Source organism: Chelonoidis abingdonii, chromosome 18, assembly GCF_003597395.2.
Source record: "Chelonoidis abingdonii isolate Lonesome George chromosome 18, CheloAbing_2.0, whole genome shotgun sequence".
NCBI classification, from domain to species: Eukaryota; Metazoa; Chordata; order Testudines; family Testudinidae; genus Chelonoidis; species Chelonoidis abingdonii.
The window spans coordinates 14,490,924-14,511,210 of record NC_133786.1 but is presented as its reverse complement, the minus strand read 5'-3'; the positions used below and the strand labels follow the sequence as shown (position 1 = coordinate 14,511,210).

At 45.2% G+C, this 20,287-nt stretch overlaps 1 protein-coding gene across 3 annotated transcripts in view; it reads left to right on the top strand.

The window, feature by feature from the left end:
• The window catches only part of ALG9 (ALG9 alpha-1,2-mannosyltransferase), a 46,572-nt gene extending 33,385 nt beyond the window's left edge, over positions 1–13,187 (top strand). For all 3 annotated transcript variants that reach the window (XM_032788042.2, XM_032788041.2, XM_075073598.1), the window contains 2 exons: positions 289–419; positions 12,949–13,187. In XM_032788042.2, coding sequence (XP_032643933.1) covers positions 289–419; positions 12,949–13,072 — 255 coding nt within the window. In that variant the 3' untranslated portion in view covers positions 13,073–13,187. The remainder of the gene's footprint in view (positions 1–288; positions 420–12,948) is intronic.
• Positions 13,188–20,287: the final 7,100 nt, after the last annotated feature.

Here is a 20,287-nt window from a genome sequence, read left to right as displayed (position 1 = left end):
CGTGAAACCTTAAATTAGAGTGAATAAATCAAGACTCAGCACACCACTTCTGAAAGGCTGCCAACCCCTGCTATAGAACCTTTCATTTCAATAGATCCAAAACACTTCACCAAGTTTTCTAACTGTGTTTGAAAAAGCATTTACCCCACCACTGAAATGCAGCCAGCTCTGGGGTGAAACATGATAGTGGTTCAACAGTGCATGAGAATGTGTACACACTGGTTTAGGATAGGAAGTGAAGAATGCACCTCACTACATAAAAAAACAAGACTTCCTTTCTCCCTGCAGATTGACATTTCCAAATGCCATTACCTGGTGGATTTAGATAGAGCGATTGAAACGTCAAGGGAGCCGAGATACTCCGCCAACAAAGAAGAATGGGTCAGCATTGCCTACAAACCATTCCTGGATACTTCCAGGTAAGTGTTTTCACAAGTTTGGGAAGGAAGAACAGGGGCAGAAAGGTGCCTGAGCTAATTCTGTTTGAATTTCTGCTTATGAAAGAAGCGATTCATGTACTGGTAGGAGAAATGCAATGGTAAGATTTACCTTTCCCAAGAAGATCATTTCAAGGTATCTTTCCACGCACGGGGACAGGCATTTACATGGGGATGTCTGCGTGGTATTAATACAGCTTTGGTGCTCGTGGCCAATATTGCTTTATAGGGTGAAATACCTCAATGGTTTAAAATCATTTTAAAAATGAAAGCTCAGCGTGCACCTTTGGCTGAAATGTATTTTTCTTTTTTATTTGAACAAGAACTGTTAGAAAGCTGTTGGGAGGAGAAGAAATGAGAGTGAAATCAGCATCCTCCAGGCTACTCTGGGGTGGGAAGTGTTTGGTTATATTAGGTTGAAAGTGAACGTGCTATCCCTGTGGGGCAGTAGCTCCCTGTTCTAAATGATTCTTGAATGCTTATTTATAAAGGTACTGTAAGGCAGCTGTTATGCGATGGGAAGAGGGATTTGCTGGAAAGATTCATTCAAAAGCAGCAACACAGACTCCAATGCCTCCTTATTTTCACATGCTGGCCCATGGTTCTCTACTAAGGGCAGGTTTGGTGCACAAGACAAATGATCAGCTAAAGTTTTCCAAACTAACGCAGTTCGGTGATGGTAAGCTGCAATAAAGCGCTTTTCCCAATGGATCTAGTTTTTTTAAATTAAATTAACAAGGTAACAAAAAAAAAAAATCTTCCACTCGACCTTAGGTTAGGCATAGTCCCTCTTCCCTGAGGTACTGTCCCTTCCTCTGGGACCATTGCCGGAGACCCTCTCTTCCTGCAGCTTCACTCTGCAGTGCCACTTCTAGTGCCGACCTCATTGGACTTCCCTGTACCCTGTATAGCCCAGGTGCAGCCTCACCACCTTAGCTGGTTTGGCTGGGAGCACCTGCTTTGGCATAGGGGATCTGGGCCTATTTTAATCCTGAGAGCCAGCCACCATGTGACACCAGGGAACAAGTAGCAAACAGATGTACGGCATGGCAGCCCAGAAGCTAGGTATCACATCAGTCAGCTGTTCAGGGTTTTAAACAAGAGGAGATGACAGAGTTCACCTTGCCCTAGTAGGCTCACTTGGACAGTTGTAACATCAGTCGCTGTTGATTGGCAAATGATGCTTTTGTCCAGCTTGCAGTGAGAGGCCATGCTATGCTGTTTCCATTGGGAGAGGTGGCATAGTACAGGAACAGCAGCATTGCAGCAGCAGACAGAGACTTCTTTTGACATAGCCAGACAAAGGGGGAGACTCATGAAAGCTGTGGAGCACGGTAACCATGGTGTCACGGTCTCTTTAGCAATCAATCAGATAAAACTGCAGAATAATAAAGAATAGACAGACCCTTCTTGAGGCAGGTAAAACAACAGTGTCTCTTTTTTCTTTGGCACTTTGACACCTGCTTCACCCTGGACCCTGCGCTCTCTGGTTGAGAAGTTACTGAGCATTTAGGACAAAGGCCAGATTGTCTATGGCATCCTTCACTCCATAAGAAAGGACCCCACTGCTTTTTATTGAGCTCTTTTCACCTGAGAGGGGACTGCAGTGGTGCCAGGGATTCGTGCAGCACATACTGACAGGGGATCAGAAATAATCAGCCAGTGGGAGTCTTGGCTTCATGTGTGTCTCTGGACAGCCTCCCTTCTCTTGCTTCTGCTGCATTGAAATTCTCTGCGCTGTTCCCTATCAGCGTCTCACAGCTTGAGCAGAAAGGAGGTGCGGTGCCTTTGTGTGTGCAGAAGGCCAGGTTGCCATAGCAGCAGGTCCGATTTGCATGCCTGCTGTGCACCTTGATGGCTCACATGGTTCATGATGCGCTGTGCCAGGCAGTCCTCCCACCAATTAAGTGGACTTTAGAGTGTCAGAGTCTGTGTGACTGGAGTGTGTGGTGCATATAAAGGAGGGAATGGGCAGCAGAGGGGGTCTCGTTCAGCAGGGTGTGAGCGGAGTTGCCAGGAGTTCCAGCACCCCTCCCCACAGCGAGCATGGTGTTCATTATTGATTGCATACTTTTCCCAGGAGTTTTGAAGTACTTCACACACTGTTCTGAGCACCATAGAGACTCCTGATCCAGACCCTAGAGCAAAACTGCAAAGTCTTAATCTGATGGAACCAGACTAAACTGTGCCCAGAACCAGGGCCTGCCTAACCAGGGAAATGTTAGACTGAAGTATGGATTCTGCAAAGCTGACTCAAGTGATTGTAGCACAGAGAGTTGAATAAGGCTTATTAGCTCTAAATCTGCTCCATTCCCGTTATTTACTTGTATCACTTGAGCACCTAGTAGCCCCAGCCAAAATCAGGGCCCTGCTGCACTGGCCAGATCCTAGTGTGCTGGCAGGAAAAGGCTTTGCAAATGCCTTTTCTAAAGCTCTTGGTTTTGTCCTGCTGGCTTGTAAACTTTTTACATCTTAACCTCCGAGTCATAAGCCAGTCAGAGAGGAAGAATGGTCCAGGTGGCTAAGCATTGGCTGGAGCTTGCGAGAGCTGGTTTCAAATCCCTACTCTGTCAGAGCTTCTTTTGTTACTTGGGGCAAGTCACTTAGCCCCGTGCTTCAGTTTCCCATTAGTACAATGGAGAGAATAGCACTGCCCTGTGTCACAGGGGTGTGGTGAGGATAAATATGTTGCCGACTGTGATATGCTGAGACACTGCAGTGAGGAGGACCAGACATGTGCCTTAGATAGAAGTACTGAATGCCTATAGTGTGAGCCAAACATTATAATATCACTGGAGTGGCTAGGAAGCACCATGCTTTTGGTCTTGGCTCTCCAATTGGATACTTGTTCATTTCAGGACTGGAGCTGGGTTCTTACAGGTGGCTGGTGAGCTAATTGCTAACATAGGCTGCAGATCTATTTGTTGAGGGTTGAATGTCTCCAAGAGATGGAGTCCATTCCAGGTGTGGCCTCTACATTCCACTGCCTAGAGTGGAGACTGGAGCATCCACTTTACACTTGCCGCTTTGCAAAGAGGGCGCTCCTGGTGGGTCCTGCTCCCTGCGACTCCGTGGCTACGTTGCCTGCTGTTTAAGTAGGTCTTTTCTTTGGTCACCCCCACTGGTCTTGGACATAATTTGCCTAGTCTTGCTGAACACCAAGCCTCCTGGGGAGCAGATCTGGCCAGTGAAATGAGTGTCTCATCTCGCTCATTCTCTGTGCCAGCTGTGAATGTCGCTGTAGGCACCAGAGCAGTGCAACAAAGGACTATTCCAGGGATGCAGTGCATGTTTTCTAACCAGTCCTGTGAATTAGTGCTGATGGAAGTGATGCAAGAAATCACACAGGTCTGCTATCTTGGGTGCCAGCATCCTCCCTGGTGGTGAGAAGCTGTGGCAATTGCTCCTGAAGGCACAGATTTTTTTTGTTTATTTGTTTGAAGTGACAAATCCAACTCGTGCTGTCCCTGCTGCAGTTGAGAGGGTAGTTATCAGGACTGGGAACGTCGCCACACAGGAGGAGCAGTGATGTGCGGGTTATACGAGCTCCAGCAGATTAGGTGAATGCCCCTGCAGAAAACTTAAATAGAATCTATTGCAACCTCCCTCCTGGCACTCTGCCCTGAAGGCACTTGGAACTGTTGGAAGGCACAGGCTCCCCGGAGTAGGAACAGCACAGGCAGCTGGCTGATGAATCTGTTTTGGTGACATGAGCTATGTGTGTGTGCCGTGCTTAGCGTCATGTTGTCTAGCAGGTCACTAAAGGGTGGTGTTCTCCTGTTGGGATGGGTTTAAAAACATCTTGCTATAAAATGATAACCTCAAGCAGGACTATTGATAGTTATGGGCTGTTTCCAGAGAGGAGCTGCCTACGTTTCACTTGCAAACTCTCCATGTGTAACATCTTGCACAACTGAGTGCAGCACAAGAAAGTCTGTGCAGAAAAGCCCATGTGTGCATATATGCACAGATGCCTGTGCATGGGGTCAGGGAAGGTGTTTCAGGAGCCTCCTTTATAAACCCAAACGGCTCATTTCTGAGCATTTTCCCTGCCCTCAGCCCGGTGCAATGAGGCGTGTATCAAATCCGGCATCTGCTTCCACACAAACAATGCTGAAGCAGCCCTTGCTAAACATGAAGTCAGTGTAAAAGGCATGATTAAAATGCAGCTTTAAAAAAAAAAGAAAAAGGTATCATCTTGAGCTGAGTTGTGAGGGAAGCAGCAGTCAGCTCAGATTACAGGTTTGCAGCACAGGGCCATGGAGCGAGGCACATTAAAAACCCTTCCAACTCCGGCTCTTATTCTTTGAAAATAAATGACCCCAGCAGCTCAATTCATGCCTGCTGAACTGCAGGCTTCTGGGACTCCCTGCGATTCTCACATTGACGTCAGCAAGTGCAAATGTAAATCTCAGCTCCCTCTGATAAATGGTGTTGCTAATTGAATTAGAGAGCACTCGGAGCCACCAACTAATTACGCTACTCAGGCAGCTGCTTTGTCCAGGTCCATTTAATTCTGTATTGGCTGAGTGCTGCCTTTCTGGCATAGAAAAGGGGAAATATAATAAAGCTCCCAATTGGGGAGCATATATTTTCTGGCTCTTTAGGCTGAGCCATTTGCTAGCCCCAGGCACTCCTGCTCTTGCTCTTATGTTTTCCATTGTAAATTAGTCTGAATGCAAGATGAGTGATCCAGTCACCTTGTACTAAAATATGATATTAAAATATTAGATCCCTTGTTTGATAGGTAAGAGACTCCCCTATACCATTTAATGCTGCTTTTCTCAGTATCAAGTATTTTGGGTTTTTAAAAAAAAGTTATTTCATTTTTTGAGTTCAAAGTCAATGTGGAATTTTCTACACCTCAAAGAAATGCAAATGTTAATAAGTTTGCAGTAAGGCACAGACAGCTTCGGTCATGACTATGCATCTGCTCCTGGACTCCCTGTGTGCAGGGATCTCCAGAATATCCCAACCCCTGTATCTGTGGCAGAGTTCCAACTTTGCTTCCTTTCTCCCTCTCTGCCTCCTGTCCCTTCTTCCTACTAGGGCTAACTTCAGAAACTCCATCTTTGGCAGGAATTTGACCTTCAGTTGAGCTGAGAAATTCAGGCTGCCAGATGTGTTAGCAAAAAAGCCTTTTCTTTCCTAAAGTAGTTAATCTCCTCCCTCAAAACAAGACAAATCTCTGAAGGAGGGAGGGGAGCGCACACGTAGCCATTCACACTTTGGGCCCACATCCAATGGCCACTGAAGTCAGTGGAAGCTTTTCGTTGACTTCCGTGAGCATCGGATTAGACCCTTTATCCTGTACTGTAGAGTAACAATTCATGGGTTTATCTAGCTAGTGGCCTGCTGAATAGGAGCTCTGTGCTGATCAAGGCCACACCCACAAACTCCAGGTGGACAAATAAAGAGAAGCAAATATATATGAAAATGGTATAGATTCAGTTGCATCCATTTCCCCTCACCCTTCATTTGTCACCTGTTGTCTTAGAAGCTTTGGGTTCAGCGACAGATGGTAAAGAAGCTTGAATCCTATCTAAATTAAGTTTCTAATGGAACTGCAGCAGCAGTGAATTACAACTCCTGCTTTCTTTGTAGTAGACAAAGCCTCTGAGACTTGCCTTCGTGTGTGTGGGTATTTAGCACAGAGCAGCTTTGTGCTTCAGTGTTGTAATGTACAAAGTGCCCTTCAGCTAGAAACTGGTTGTGGCTTAGTGAACATGAAAGCTCAGCTTGTAATTGAGGGCCAGATACATTGGTGCCGCCACCTGCCGTGCAAAAGTAAGTGGTCTGAAGAGACAGGCCTGGTTGGAGAAAGCCTCTTAAGAGCCAAACTATGCTTTCTTGGTGTCAAAGCTGTTCTTTTTTCTAGGGTTTTTCATTTAGTTGTTGGCTGGATTACTGGAGTCAGTGTGAATTCTCTCCTTTCCACTTTCTTAATTCTGTTCATAAGATCCTGCAACGGCCCTGCAGAGCCAGCAGTCTCCATTAGCAAATGTGTTAGAACCCCCACGTTTCTGGTGGGCACAAACACCACCTAGATCTAAAGATCCTAGAGGCCTGATGTCTAATTCACTTTGCAGAGAGGGTTGAATTTCACATTCAGTTATGGTCCATGCAGTTGGGGGCTGGGTGTGTGACATTCCCCTCTGGTGTTTTCTGGACTGGTGATCTGCTAGGTCACTCCAATCCTTGACTCTGGGACCCAGCTCTGCTGTGAGAACCCCCACTCTTGGGCTGTTCACGCACAGCCTCTGGCATGTAAGTTGCTCCTTGGATTGTGCAACCGAATGACACTAGCCAATATCCCCAGTCCCAGATATAACCCTAGGAGGCTCCATCTTGCAGTGTCCAGTTATGCCCGCTGGATGCTGCAAGCTTATATGAGTTCGTCAATTTAACAATTAAATGGATATGTACCAGGCATGTTCTTCCAAGGGGAGTCTCTGACATGCTTCAAACCAAACGCACTGCTTCAGGTAGAATAAACAAACAGATTTATTAACTATAAAGATAGATTTTAAGTGATTATAAGTCAAAGCACAAGAAGTCAGATTTGGTGACATGAAATAAAATCAAAGTGCATTTTAAGCTGATCTTAACACTTTCAGTGACCTTACAAACGTAGATGCGTCTCACCACAGGCTGGCTGGTTGCCCTTCAGCCAGGCTCTCCCCTTTGATCAGCGCTCCAGTCACTTGGTGTGGCATCTGTAGATGTAAGTGGAAGAGAGAGAGCAACCATGGCAAACTCTCTTCCTTTTATCATGTCCTTTTTCTCCTCTTGGCTTTGTCCCTTCTCCCCGCCCCTTCAGAGTCAGGTGAGCATTACCTCAGCGCAGTCCCATACTGACCAAACGAAGGGAAGTGACTCACTTGAACAGATCCTTTTGTTGCAGCCGATGCCACCGTCCTTTGTTCCTGTGAGGCTTGGCTGGGTTTGTCTCATATCTGCCCTGATGAGGTGTGAACTGCCTCTCTCCTCTTGCAGAGTTTTTGCCTGGGGTTATTTTAAGCCATGAGGATACATTTTCAGCCTCATAACTATATTGATGAAATTATAACCCATAATATTACCATAACATCACTGTAACAACAATGCTTTCAGTGCATCATGAGCCTTCCGAACATGACAGACTTTGCGTTGGATACCACATAATCATTTTACAAGGACGAACATGGGGGGTGCTGGGTGTCCCCCTGAGGAACAGAGTGTCATGGGGACATAGATTCCCCCCCCCCACACACACAATCAGAGCTTTGCATGGAAATCAAGAGTAGAATGTGGCCTTTATTCTAGAACTAAATTGACCATTTTTTATGATTGGCACTTTTTTGTTGCATCCAGCATTACCCTGTGGAAAGAGCTGCTTGACTTTCTGCCCATGGTTTCTCTTCCTCTCCCATCCTCTGTTTTTCTCTGTCTTCCTTCTCTGTCATCTTCATCTCCTTCCCTGCAACAATTCCTAGTTATTGCTCACATTTGAAATGCTCTAGGCACTGAGATCCCAAGGAAATTGAATACGTGTGGAAGTTCACATCTCTCTAAGCTGGTGTTTCTGTCAGCAGACTCAGAAAGACAGCACTGCAGTGGTTTACCCTTAGGTCCCATTTGGAAGGTTTTCTCCACCCTTTTTGAGGCCAAGCAGTGTACTTTTGTTTTTAAATGAAAACCCTGGATTGTGTAGTTTCTGAATATTCTGTCATGAGGGTCATTTAAACACATTTTGTGGGTTGTATTTGGTCCCTGGGCCATGAGTTTGACATCTCTGTAATGTAGACAGGTACATGATGGCAGGGGTAGAAGGAAGAATAGTTCTTGTCAACAGCTGTAGGGGATAGGAATGAAGGACATGCTAGTGGTCTTTCTGTGTGACTCTGAGACATACAGAATAGGGAAAACAGAGAAAAAACAGGTTAAAGAATGTTTAGATAAATGAGATATATTAAAATTGGCAGGGCCTGATGAAGTGCACCCTAGGGTACTTAAGGAACTAGCTGAAGGAATCTTGGAACAGTTAGCAGTTATCTTTTGAGAACTCGTGGAGGATGGGTAAGGTCACAGAGGACAGGTGAAGAGAAAATAAAGTCCCTGTCTTTAAAAAGGGGAACAAAGAGTACTCAGGGAATTATAGACTGGTCAGCCTAACTTCAATACCTGGAAAGATACTGGAACAAATTATGGAAGATGTGTATATACACACAGAGAACATGAAACAGTGGGTGTTACCATACACACTACGAGAGTGATCAGTTAAGATGAGCTATTATCAGCGGGAGAGAAAAACTGTTTGTAGTGATAATGAAAATGGCCCATTTCCAGCAATTGACAAGGAGATGTAAGGAACTGTAGGGGGGGCAGGGGAATAAGCATCAGGAAATAGTTTTACTTTGTGTAATTATTTCCCCATGCTTATTCCCCCTATCCCCACCCCCACAGTTCCTTATATCTCCTTGTCAATTGCTGGAAATGGGCCATTTTCATTTCTACTACAAAAGGTTCTTTTTCTCTCCCACTGATAATAACTCACCTTAACTGATCACTCTCGCAGTGTGTATGGTAACACCTGTTGTTTCATGTTCTCTGTGTATATATACATCTTCCTACTGTATTTTCCACTACATGCATCCGATGAAGTGGGCTGTAGCCCACGAAAGCTTATGCTCAAATTGTTTAGTCCCTAAGGTGCCACAAGTACTCCTGTTCTTCTTTGACAGGTTTACTGGCCTTGTAGATGCTGGGAAGCAGTAAACAGGATAGATCTTGCTTTTAGTGAGGCTTTTGACACAATTTCACATAACATGCTCATATGCAAACTAGGGAAATGTGGTCCAGATGAAATGACCGTAAGGTTGGTGCACAACTTGTTGAAAGACAGTCCTCAAAGCATGATTCGCTGCACACTGAGAGGGCATATCTACAGGGGTCAGTCCTGGCTCCAGTCCTATTAAATATTTTCACTAGTGTCTTGGATAATGGAGTAGAGAGTACATTTATAAAATTTGCAGAGAACATTCTAAAGCATATTAACAGGAGTGCCATAGATAAAACATGAGAGGTAATTATCCCCACTCTACTTGGCCCTGGTGAGGCCTCAGCTGGAGTGTTGGGTCCAGTTGTGAGTGCCACCGTTGAGGAAAGATGTGGACAAATTGGAGAGAATCCAGAGGAGAGCAACGGAAATGTTAAAAGGTTTAGAGAACCTGACCTATGAGGAAAGGTTAAACAAAGTGGGCTTGTTGAGTGTTGAGAAAAGAAGGTGTGTGTGTGTGGCAGGGGGGGTTAAGGCTGTTAAGTTTTCAGCTATGTTAAAGGGCTGTTGTAAAAAGGGGATGGTGATGAATTGTTCTCCATGGCCATTGAAGGTAGGATGAGAAGTAATGGGCAAGGGAGATTTAGGTTAGATATTAGGAAAATCTTTCTAACTCTAAGTGCAGTTAAGCTCTGGAATAGGCTTCCAGGGGTGGTTGTTGAATCCTCCTCATTGGAGGTTACTAAGAACAGGTTGGACAAAACATTTGTGAAATTTGGTCTAGGTTTACTTGTCCTGTCCCAGCGCAGGAGGCTGGACTTGGCGACCTCTTGGGGTCCCTTCCCACCCTACATTTTTATGATTTTATGCTGGTGCTAACTTGGGGATTTCAGCTATTGAGTGTTGCTGCTTCAAAAATCAGACTCTCTGTCACCAGCTGTTGGGCAAAATGGGCTCCCATTGTATCGACGTGGCTCTGAGTCAGAGGAAGAGACTCTAATGTTGAGCTGCTGTCAACACGACATGAGTATGGAGGGGACTGCGTGAATTAAGGCTGTTCCTGTGCTGCAGACTGTGTGCAAAGAAGTGCAGTCAGGGGTGTCCCCTGCCTTTCTATCCCCAAGCCCAGCTTTATATGGGAAATTAAAGAAACAACCTCACTTTAAGACACGCTGCTCTCCCCTACCGTGACCAAGCCCAGAGCTTGGGGGATTGCGCTGGTCTCTGCTATTTCCTAGCTCAGCGGGCCAATTTCCTCACTCTCATTTTTCATGCTCCTGTTTTTTAACAAGCATCCAAAACAGCTTGAAATTGCTTTTTTCTTGAGTGAAATGAAGTGAAACTAAAGCCGTTCAACAGTGCGCTCCGAGCTTCAGGATAGTGGGATCTCAGTGCTTGTGCCTGCCAAACCTTGTGTTACTGTTGGCTCGGGTGGCGGAAGGCTGCCAGCCGCGGTGGGGAGATGCTAGTGCAAAGCGCAGCAAGGACACGGTGTTCATTAGTTAGCTCCAAGATGCAGAGAAGGAAATGCAAGAATTGCTTTGTGAGGAAGTTGCCTTTGCCTCCAGCCATTCTTGTTTAAAGGGGGGTGGGTGGGAGGGAGGGAGGTGTCTTCAATTTCCAAGCACAGAGAAATGACAGCTGGAAAGAATGCTCCTTGTTCAAAACATGTGAAAATTACCATCTTCCTTCTAGTTTATTTGCTACTAAGCGATTGTGCTTGGAACACATTCCCATTCCAGCAGCTCAGGATCTCATGAGAAACAAGGATTTCCAATGGTTCTTTTATTTTGGGAACATGCAGGGTGCTTTATAATTTGCAAAGACCCTAAATGTTATTGCAGAAAATGAATGGAACTTTTGGTTCTCACCCTTCTGAAATGAACTAAATGTCATTTTACATCCCAAAGGGCAGTCTTTGTGCTTGGCTAAAAACAGACAAGAGGAATGGTGGGTGTTGAGGATGTGTGGCCCTTTCGTTAAGGCAAAACTGGGTTGAATCTGCTGCTCTGCCTCTGAGAGTTTGGGCAGATCGCTTAGTGCCTCAGTTTCCCATCTGGAGATAATGACACTTCCCTTTCCCCTACCCTTCATCTATTTAGATTGTAAACTTTTCAGGCAGGGACTGTCTCTTACTCAGTGTTTGTACAGTATCAAGCAAAATGAGGCCTGATCTTGATGGGGGCCTGTTATTTATTTATTTAATACAAATAATAAATGATGCCTTTCCTTGTGGGAAGCCTGTATTCCAAGTTGCAAGAGATCACGAGTTTGGTGGTCTCCATTAGATCCCAAGTAGTGTGACGCACTGAATTTTCCAAGTGCCTTTGGAGTCCACGTGGAGCCTATGTTCACAATGGCAGTTCCTGTCATTGTTTTTCAGCTGCATCTCTGATTTAGAAATATGTTTCATGCTGCTTCTAAACAAAAGCAAACCCACCAGCCGCCTTTTCCTTAAGTAGAGTGAATTGAATACTGCACAGGCAGCACTAGTAAGTTCCATTTGATTCCACAATCTCTGCTGTGTTATCAGCAAGCTACTCAAATTATAGAGCATCTCAGGAGTGTCCAGAAACACATGCTGGATCTATGTACTGTCCCTGGCCTCTCAGCATGTTATAAATCATAGATTTGACCATTACTGCTGCTTATCCAGCCTTTTGCTACTTGGCAGGCATTTGCATTGATGGCATTAGTGATACATCTTTCAAGGCTGATGGTTTCCCAGCAATGTAATCTGAAAGAGATAAGTCTTAAAATTAGCTTTGGTATTTAGAATGAAACACCCTTGCCCCAGCACCAATTTCTAGAAATTGCTAAAGATTGCATGGCTTTTCAGTGGAATTTTCAGTGCTGATGATGAAGGAAATTATCTTATTTTTGCACTCCTTATTTAAACAAGGATTTAAGTTAAGTTATCTGCTCAGCGGAAGAATACATGCACTTAAAATGTACCAACTTAGCAGTGCTACAACAATTCGCAGCCAAACAAAAGGATACTAATTTGATAGCCCCATCAAGCCTGTCTCACACAAATGCTCTATTGGTCCAGTTGTAGCAAAGTGCTGCTGCTAAGCTAGTTCCCAACCTAAAAGGATCGGGGTAAACATCCCTCTGAAGATGGACAGCCTGCAGCAAGTCACCTGGCAGGACACATGATGGTTTAGCGTCTCTGATTTGAGGCGCTGCAGCAGAAGAGTGATATGCTGAAACCCTAGAGCCAAAATGGGGTTCTTTCCGTCTCTGTTGTAGGGATTCTTTTGGGAGAGAGGGTGGGGAACAGCATGCTTCCTAAAATGAGTAGACATTAGGAAAATGGAAAAGCCAAGTGTGGAGGAGCTAACTTATTGCCTCTTAGCATCTCCCTTGCTGCTCTTCCAGGGCGGGGAGTTTTGGAATAACTGCCCTATGCAACCTCCTCATGGTTGAACTATCTGCCTTTTGTCCCATAACATCTAGGAGTAACGGTCTTTTCATAATCACTGCCAATACAGTGGAGAAAGAGTTCTGAACTAGTAGGGCTGATTTGCTCTAAAGCCGGTAATCCTGATACAAAACAGCTTTGGTTTGACTGATGAAGAAAAGGCAGAATGGAGCCTGGTGTGTCTGTGTCATTTCTGTTCCCCTACCTTACTGACACGAGGCCCTAGTCCCAGGCCTTGTGCTAGGCATCAGCTGTTCTTTTGTGGCACTTCAAAACAAGTCATCTAAATGATCACTTTAAAACCAGTCTGTTTTCCCTTTTGGTTTCAGGTCTTCAAAGCTGCTGCGTGCTTTCTATGTCCCTTTCCTGTCCGAGCGGCATACGTCATATGCAAACTACACCATCCTTAAACCCCGGAAGTCAAAGCAAGCCAGGAAAAACACAGGAGGTTAGCAACACACCTGCGGACCAAAAAGGATCAACCAATGTTGTCGGCCAGCTGCTTAAACCTTACTAGAAAAAAAAAAATGGTTGTAAGATTCACTAATAAAAGTTTCCCACCCAGTGATTTCACTCTGCAAGCCTCCAGCTGTAAAGAGTATATCATCTGCTCTCAGTTCTGTTAGTCTCTGCTCTGCCTGTGCAGCTCATTTCCAGAACGTATTGGTAAGAAACAGTTTGAAAATTCAGCAGCCTCCTACGAATATATTATCCCCGTTGCTCCCTGCATTATTATTTATTAGACTAGAGAAGAGCAAAACTAAATAACAAGAAATGACTATGTTAGACTGTGTGCCAGGATACTGCCTGGCACCAGGAAAATTCAAAGCCTCTCTCTCAGTATTCCTCATCTGCTAAATAGCTGCTTGCCTACTCCTAGGAAACTTTGCAGATAACAGCATTTGAAAGAAACCCAAAAAACCAGCAGTACAGCAGAGACAATGACTCTCTGAAATGCTGAGAATATCAGCAAACAAGACAGTCCACACTATAGAGAAAAATCCCTGGGATCACCCTGTCCGGGAGATACTTTCCAAGGAGAAACATGCACTTTGAAACAAACTCTGATTTTTGTTAGTTATCTGTTTTAATGAGATGTTATTTCATTTGCCTGGAGTTCTGTTTTTCTTGTTATGATCCTAGATGTTGTGAAAACACAGGGGCTTCTTTTAATCTTATTTATTTGTGTGTGTGTGTGTGTGTTTTTAAAGAAACATTTAATGTCCTTTGAATTCTTGTCTCCAATGCGTAGAATGCCTGGAAACTGCCTATGGGTAAAAAGGGGGTAATTATTGTGATTCAGTTTCCCAAATCTACAAGTTCTCTTTTGTCAGAGACCCTCCAGAATGATGATACAATATTGAACTATACCGGAGTTTTCACAGTCATATACTATATTATGAAGCAGATTAAAAATGACGTTTACATCAGTCTTGCAGAAACCTATGCAGGGGCCTGAGAGAGGGAATGTGGGTGAACTCTCTCTCAGTGCAGAGGACAGACAGCACAAGCTCTGTGCCCAACCTAAGCCCTATTCTGAGGGCTTAAATGGAACTTAGTGGGGCGTTAGCTTGGCCCCCTGCACATAGATGGCCATTTGCATTGGCCTGCTAAACCCAGAGTTGTGAGTTCAATCCTTGAGGGGGCCATTTAGGAATTGGGGGCAAAAATCTGTCTGGGATTGGTCCTGCTTTGAGCGGGGGATTGGACTAGATGACTTCCTGAGGTCCCTTCCAAGCCTGATATTCTGTGCTTCTATGATTATCCTGTGTGAATAGCACACACACCAGAGAGAGCAGATGAGATGTGGCTGTATGAGAGAGTGGCACAGAGAATGGTCTGTGAATAGGTTTGCCCATGTGTGGGGATGCAGTGCTGAAGTTGGGGGGCTGCAGTTGTTGAACAGTGAGTGTATGTAATGGAAAGCATACGCCAGCGGCTGTGTAGGGCAGGTGGATCGTTCAGCACGTTTGCAGGTTAATAGCTGAGCAAGCTGCTGTAGCAAGGTCAAAAGGGCAGACAGTGCAGCAGTGTGGCTCTGATTTAACATGACACTATTGGGTCAGAGCCGGAGAAGCCAGGAAAGGAAATAGTGCAACCCTGAGAGAACCGTGCATGGCTTTAATCTGGAAAATTAGATTTGAAATGTAGTAGAGGACATTCCACTTCCCTTTGTCCGCTGAGTCCCGTGCACTCACTAGGGGTGAGTATTGATGAAATGCTTAGGTCACCACTGGGCTACATTTCCTCCTGCACAGTTGCAGGGTTGGCTGGTTGCTTCCCCTGCTATTTTATTTAACTCTTTTTGTTTGAAAAAAGGTAACTCTGCAGCAGGGACCAGAGGAGAAGAAGAGGTAACAGTATGTATGTGGTGCTCGGCATGTTCTGAGAGACAGGCCCTTTCAAGGTGCGTCAGATTGGTCACCCAAAATCCCTAGTCACTTGTGAAACTCCTGGCCTGATGGTGGCGATTCTTGGGCTCCAGAACTGTGGGAGCTAGTAAGTGGCCTCCTTCCGATATGTAATGACATCAAGGAGTCTTTCTGTAAATCTGTCCAGTTATTGCTGTGGATGTGTAGGTTTCCATGTGGTTAGCGAGTGGGAAAGCAGGTTGGCCAATCAGTTTAGAGCCTTAATGTAGTCATTAAGGTCTCAATGCTGCAATGACTCCCTTGTTGACTCTGTAAATGCTGTAAGTGTTGTTTCTCTGCTTTGCTGTAATTTCACGCCTGAGGAGCTTGTTACTTTAGGTAAAAGTCACCCTGCAAGCTGGTGGTACAGAACCTCCCTCCACCCAGATTTGGCTTAGCATTCAGCACACTAGGGCCTGGTCATTTCCGGGGGTGGGGTGGGGTGGGGGGAAATCGATCTAAGATATGCAATTTCAGCTACAAGAATAGCATAGCTGAAGTCGACATATCTTAGATCGACTTAGAATCACTTACTTCACATCCTCGTGGCGCGGGATCAACAGCCACTGCTCCCCCGTTGACTCTGCTTCCGCCTCTCACCGTGGTGGAGCTCCGGAATCAACCGCAGAGTGATTGGGGATCGATCCGGTGGGTAGTGTAGACGTACCCTTAGACAAACCGGTTCTCTAGATCTCGTTTCTTTAGTCAGGTTGACAGCGTACCCGTTGTGATCAACAGCAAGGCATATGGAGTGTCAGTCACTTGGCTGGGGAAAAGATGGCATGTGGGACTCCAGACTGAAGTTGAAATGCAGGTGGAGGTTGCTGTGAAATGGCATCGAATATTTTGATTTCATTTTGCATTTTATTATTTTTTAAATTAACTTCAGTACATTGAAGGCAAATGTTAGACTGTACAAAGCATGATAGGTAAAAAGCCCCTGCATGCCTTTTTGTTGCCTGGGTGATTGATACATTGAGGATGAAATTCTCCTCTGTGCAGAGCAGCAGCACAAAGCCTGTGCATTATTTAAATCCTGTTTTGAAGGCTTACATGGGACATACGTGGCATTGGGATTTGGGCTTGCCCTCTGTAGAGGGGTGCTTTTTGCCCTGTGCACATAGTGTCTCTCCCTACAGAGTCTTCTGAACAACAACACTGGAAGTTCCCTGTTAAAAATCCCAGTCTTTACAGTAAACTAATGTCTTAAACATTTTAGGTAAATCTGCCTGATAGACAAAACTGCAATGTTGCAGGTCAACACTGAATGTCTGCTTAATGCTCCTATTTGTTTCTTTTTAATGGTTTCCCAACCCAAAATGTTAACATTCCTTTAGAAAGGCTCTGTTGTGTCATGCCAGTGCATCTAAACCAAAACTGCCCTCCTATCTGCTTCCCCCCAGTGTTTCCATCTGTAAATGGAAACAAGGAACACGGTTAGACAAAGTCTATTGCGTACCTCTCTTTGGTGCTGTCTCACTGTCCCAGCCTTTACTGTCATGTTTACTGTGAAAAGATAGTCCAGGAAACATCTGTTTTCAATGATTGTGGCTGCTCCACCCTTTGTTCCACTGTTTTAATTCCTTTTTATGGACCCTGACAGCTTGACATTAAATAGGAGTGATCAGCATCTCCGAGAAAAGGGCAGCAACCACCCTGTTACTGTATGAAGAACTGTACTTGGGTCATGTTAACAGATGTTGATTTCCCATCTATTGGAAGGGGAAGCCAGGCACACTCACAGGTGGTGGTATCATACTTGCTTTACAGTAGCACCGAGAGGCTCTAGTCAAGATAGAGGCCCCATTGTATGGGTTGATCCCATGTCCTGAAGTATTTACAACCTAAACAGACAAATGAAGCGTTATTATCCTCATTTCATAGGGAAAGCACAGTGAGATCAAGGACTGGCTTATGGTCATATAGAGAGTCAGTGGGAAAGATGGGAATCAAATCCACATTTCCTGGGTCCTAGTCCAGTGGCTTAATCCCCAAACCATCCTTCCTTGGACTGGGGAGAGCACAGCAGCCCTGTAGCTGCTTTCTGCACCTACAGCCCAGAAAGCAGAGTCTAGGAAACCTCTGGTCTCCCTCACTTCCTTTCCTGCTGGAGCAGTGTTCTCACATCCACCTAGCACAGCAGTCTCCGGAAGCTCTTTTGCAGCTGTAGTGCAGTGCAGAGGCATTTGGAATGCCCACACGAGGCCATCTGCTCTGGAAAGGTAATGCTGCTCTTAGCGGTGCTTTCATCATGGGGAATACAGAGCAACAGGTGAACTTTCTGATAGGAGAATGTTAAGGCTCCCTTCTTCTGTTAATAATTCATAGGTCAGAGCTGTTGGGCTTTGCACGGTGCTGACATTTAAGCAAATAACAATCAATAATGAGAAGAGTACTTCTAAATAAATGCATTCAGTGGAATGAGCTGCCCAAGGAAGCCATGCTGCACAATTTGTGTCGTCTTGTGTAATGGGGTGTTGGGATGGGAGGGAAAGAGCAGTACTGACCACTAGGATTTCATAACACCTTTCTGCTTTCTCAGGATAAACTATCTTGCTTTTGAAATGTGGATTTCCAGAGATTTTCAAAAATGATGGCTTTCCTTTTGTAAAAGGTTTCATTGTTTGCTTGATACTTACACAATTTTTTTTCCCTTCGACCCTAATAAAATTAAACTTGGTGATCTAGTTGTGGGCTAGACAGTTTTCATATGCTTAATTTATGACCCATTTTAAAAATAGTAAGGTCTTGTGATTTGCAAGCCTTAGGAGTGAAGGTTTAAACCTGCAAATTGCTAAACTGCTTCCATCTGATTCCCAAGTCTTTATCAAGTCACTGTAAGTTCAGCAACTCACAGGCAAGAACGAGGACTCGAGGGGTGGCACAAGGCCAGACCCATTGCCTCACAGGTTAGTGCTCTCTCCTGCCATGCAGACAATCTGAGTTTGACGCCTTGGTCTGTTTCCAGTCTCAGGATGAGGAAGGGATACGTCATAGATCTTATGGATGGAGAGAGAACTCATTGGAATCTGGCTTGCGAGATGGATGTTCTCAGCTGCATTCTGACTGGCTGGTTTGGAGACACAAGATGTCACAGTAATGTGTCAACTACCGGTAGTGCATGGCTTCACCCCCATAAAATCCTGTTGTCTTCATTCTCTATTTGGGGTGGTAGTGAGTGGGCGAAAGGGCACCTGGTGAGGCTGAGAGATGATGAAGTCATCATGGCTGGTGGTGGGGGACATGCAGGGGTGAAGGAGAAGCAATACTTTACTGTTGCCTCTTTATTTGAAAGGTCAAGCTGCTCATTCACAGCAATGGTTTATGACTCTATCCACCATTTGTAAACGTGCTGGAAGAGCTGGGTACTGGGGGGAGAAGAAGTGGGTGCAAAAGGAATCTCTGCATGCCCTGCAGTTAAAAGACTCACTCATCCATTGGTGTTTTTAGCTTTGTGTTTCCCAACACACTCAAGGCATATGCCAGCAGCTCTCTAGCTGTAGCCTAATTCTGTATTAGATCATCCAGTTTTCCTTTGTTTGCCAGGATATGGAGCATTGACTAGGGGAATGCTGGGGAAGAGATATATACAGGTTCCAGAATACACTGATGGAAATAACTGGTTCTGCAAAGCAAGTTTTTCTCCCTGTACCCTAAGGCGAGAGTTTAGGTGCATTTCAGTTCAGGTCCTTTGTTTCAGTTCAGGTCCTGTGCTCCCAGTACTCAAATTTAACATATTCCCAAAGCCAGATCCATGGGCATGTTGATCAGACTGAAAATGAATGAGGCTTTTGCAGTTCCTTTCAGTAAACTATAGGACTATCTCTATGATCCAAGGTTAGTGTGAATCAGTAATGTTTGCATTTCATTAATGTGATATGTTTCCCTCAATACGTATTTGCTGCTTTTCAAAGAAGAGGGATCGTGCAGACCTGCAGTGGGATGACTATAATTTCTCTTTACTAATGAGGATTTCTGTCTGTCACAGTTCTTATTTTCATTTATTGAGAAGAATTTGTGAATTAATTCAAAGCTCACAAAAATCAGGCTGGATTAGTGGAGTGTTGCGGGGCGGGGATGAGGTGCAGGTCAACTCAGGAATGGAGTAACAGTGCTGAAGTTCAGAACTGAATATGTTGTCAGAGCTGTGGAAAGCCTCAGGACTCCAGCAGTAGGGAGTGCTGCAGGTCAGAATTCAGGAGTAATTGGCAAAGCTGTATGAGTGCAGGACTGAATGTTCCAGGACAGGACTGAGGTGAATTGGCAGCTGTTTTGATTTGTACAGAACTCATTTAAAAGCTGATTACATTGTTTGGTAGGAATTTTGAATACACAGTGAGTGAAATACCTTCACTGAGGGCATTTTATGACCAACATTATAGAAAAGTCCAGTAAAAGTGTAGAAAAATGAGTTTATTTCCAATATGGACCATGCCGAGGTACAAATATACATGCCACTTCTTAGCGCAGCTGACAGTCCTGCTCTGCTCTCTACATGGAATAGAGACTTCTGGGCCAGCAGTTCTAAATGGACACGCTCTGGATACCATTCCAATGGGGAGAGGAGATGAGTTCCTTTCTGATTGCTGCTCACCTTAGAGAATGTGCTAGGGCTGGGAGTCTGAGATAGGCGCTCCAAAAACAGACATTCCAAGTACTGGATTCCACGTCATGCCAAGCAAAATGCAGGAGATAGGTCGGTTGTTCAGTTAGTTACTGTAGAAGGGATCAGCACCTCTGTGAAAAGCAACTGTGGTAGTGAGTCTCGAGCTCCTGTTTCTGGATGAGACAGCTGTGCATTTCATTCCCCTTCGGCATCTGAGCATCATCCCAGCCCCACTGAGATTCAGTGCATGTCCCTGTGAATAACCTCGCGTCACTATTTGATTGCATGGAGAGGCACTAATGGGGCGCCAGCTGTCTCCTTCACAAACTCCAGCTGTGTCTGTGCAGCAGCAGAAAAGGTCAGCCTGGATGGGAGAGAGGAAACAGCACAACAAGGATCTGGGCTGATGTATCCCCTCTGCTTCCCCCTCCCCCAGTCCCCTCCAGCCACCGATCGCTTGCGAGAGCAACTGTGACTCAAACCTGCAGTTGTCCACACGCTGGACCAACAGGGTGTTTCAGGGCAGGACTGAGGTGCATTGGCGGCTGTGGTAGAGCGGCAGCATGGTTGGAGACTGAGAATTGCGGACTGCTGGGTTCTAATCCCAGATCTGAGGGGCAGCATGGGCTCATGGCTAACGGTGGGGCTAGA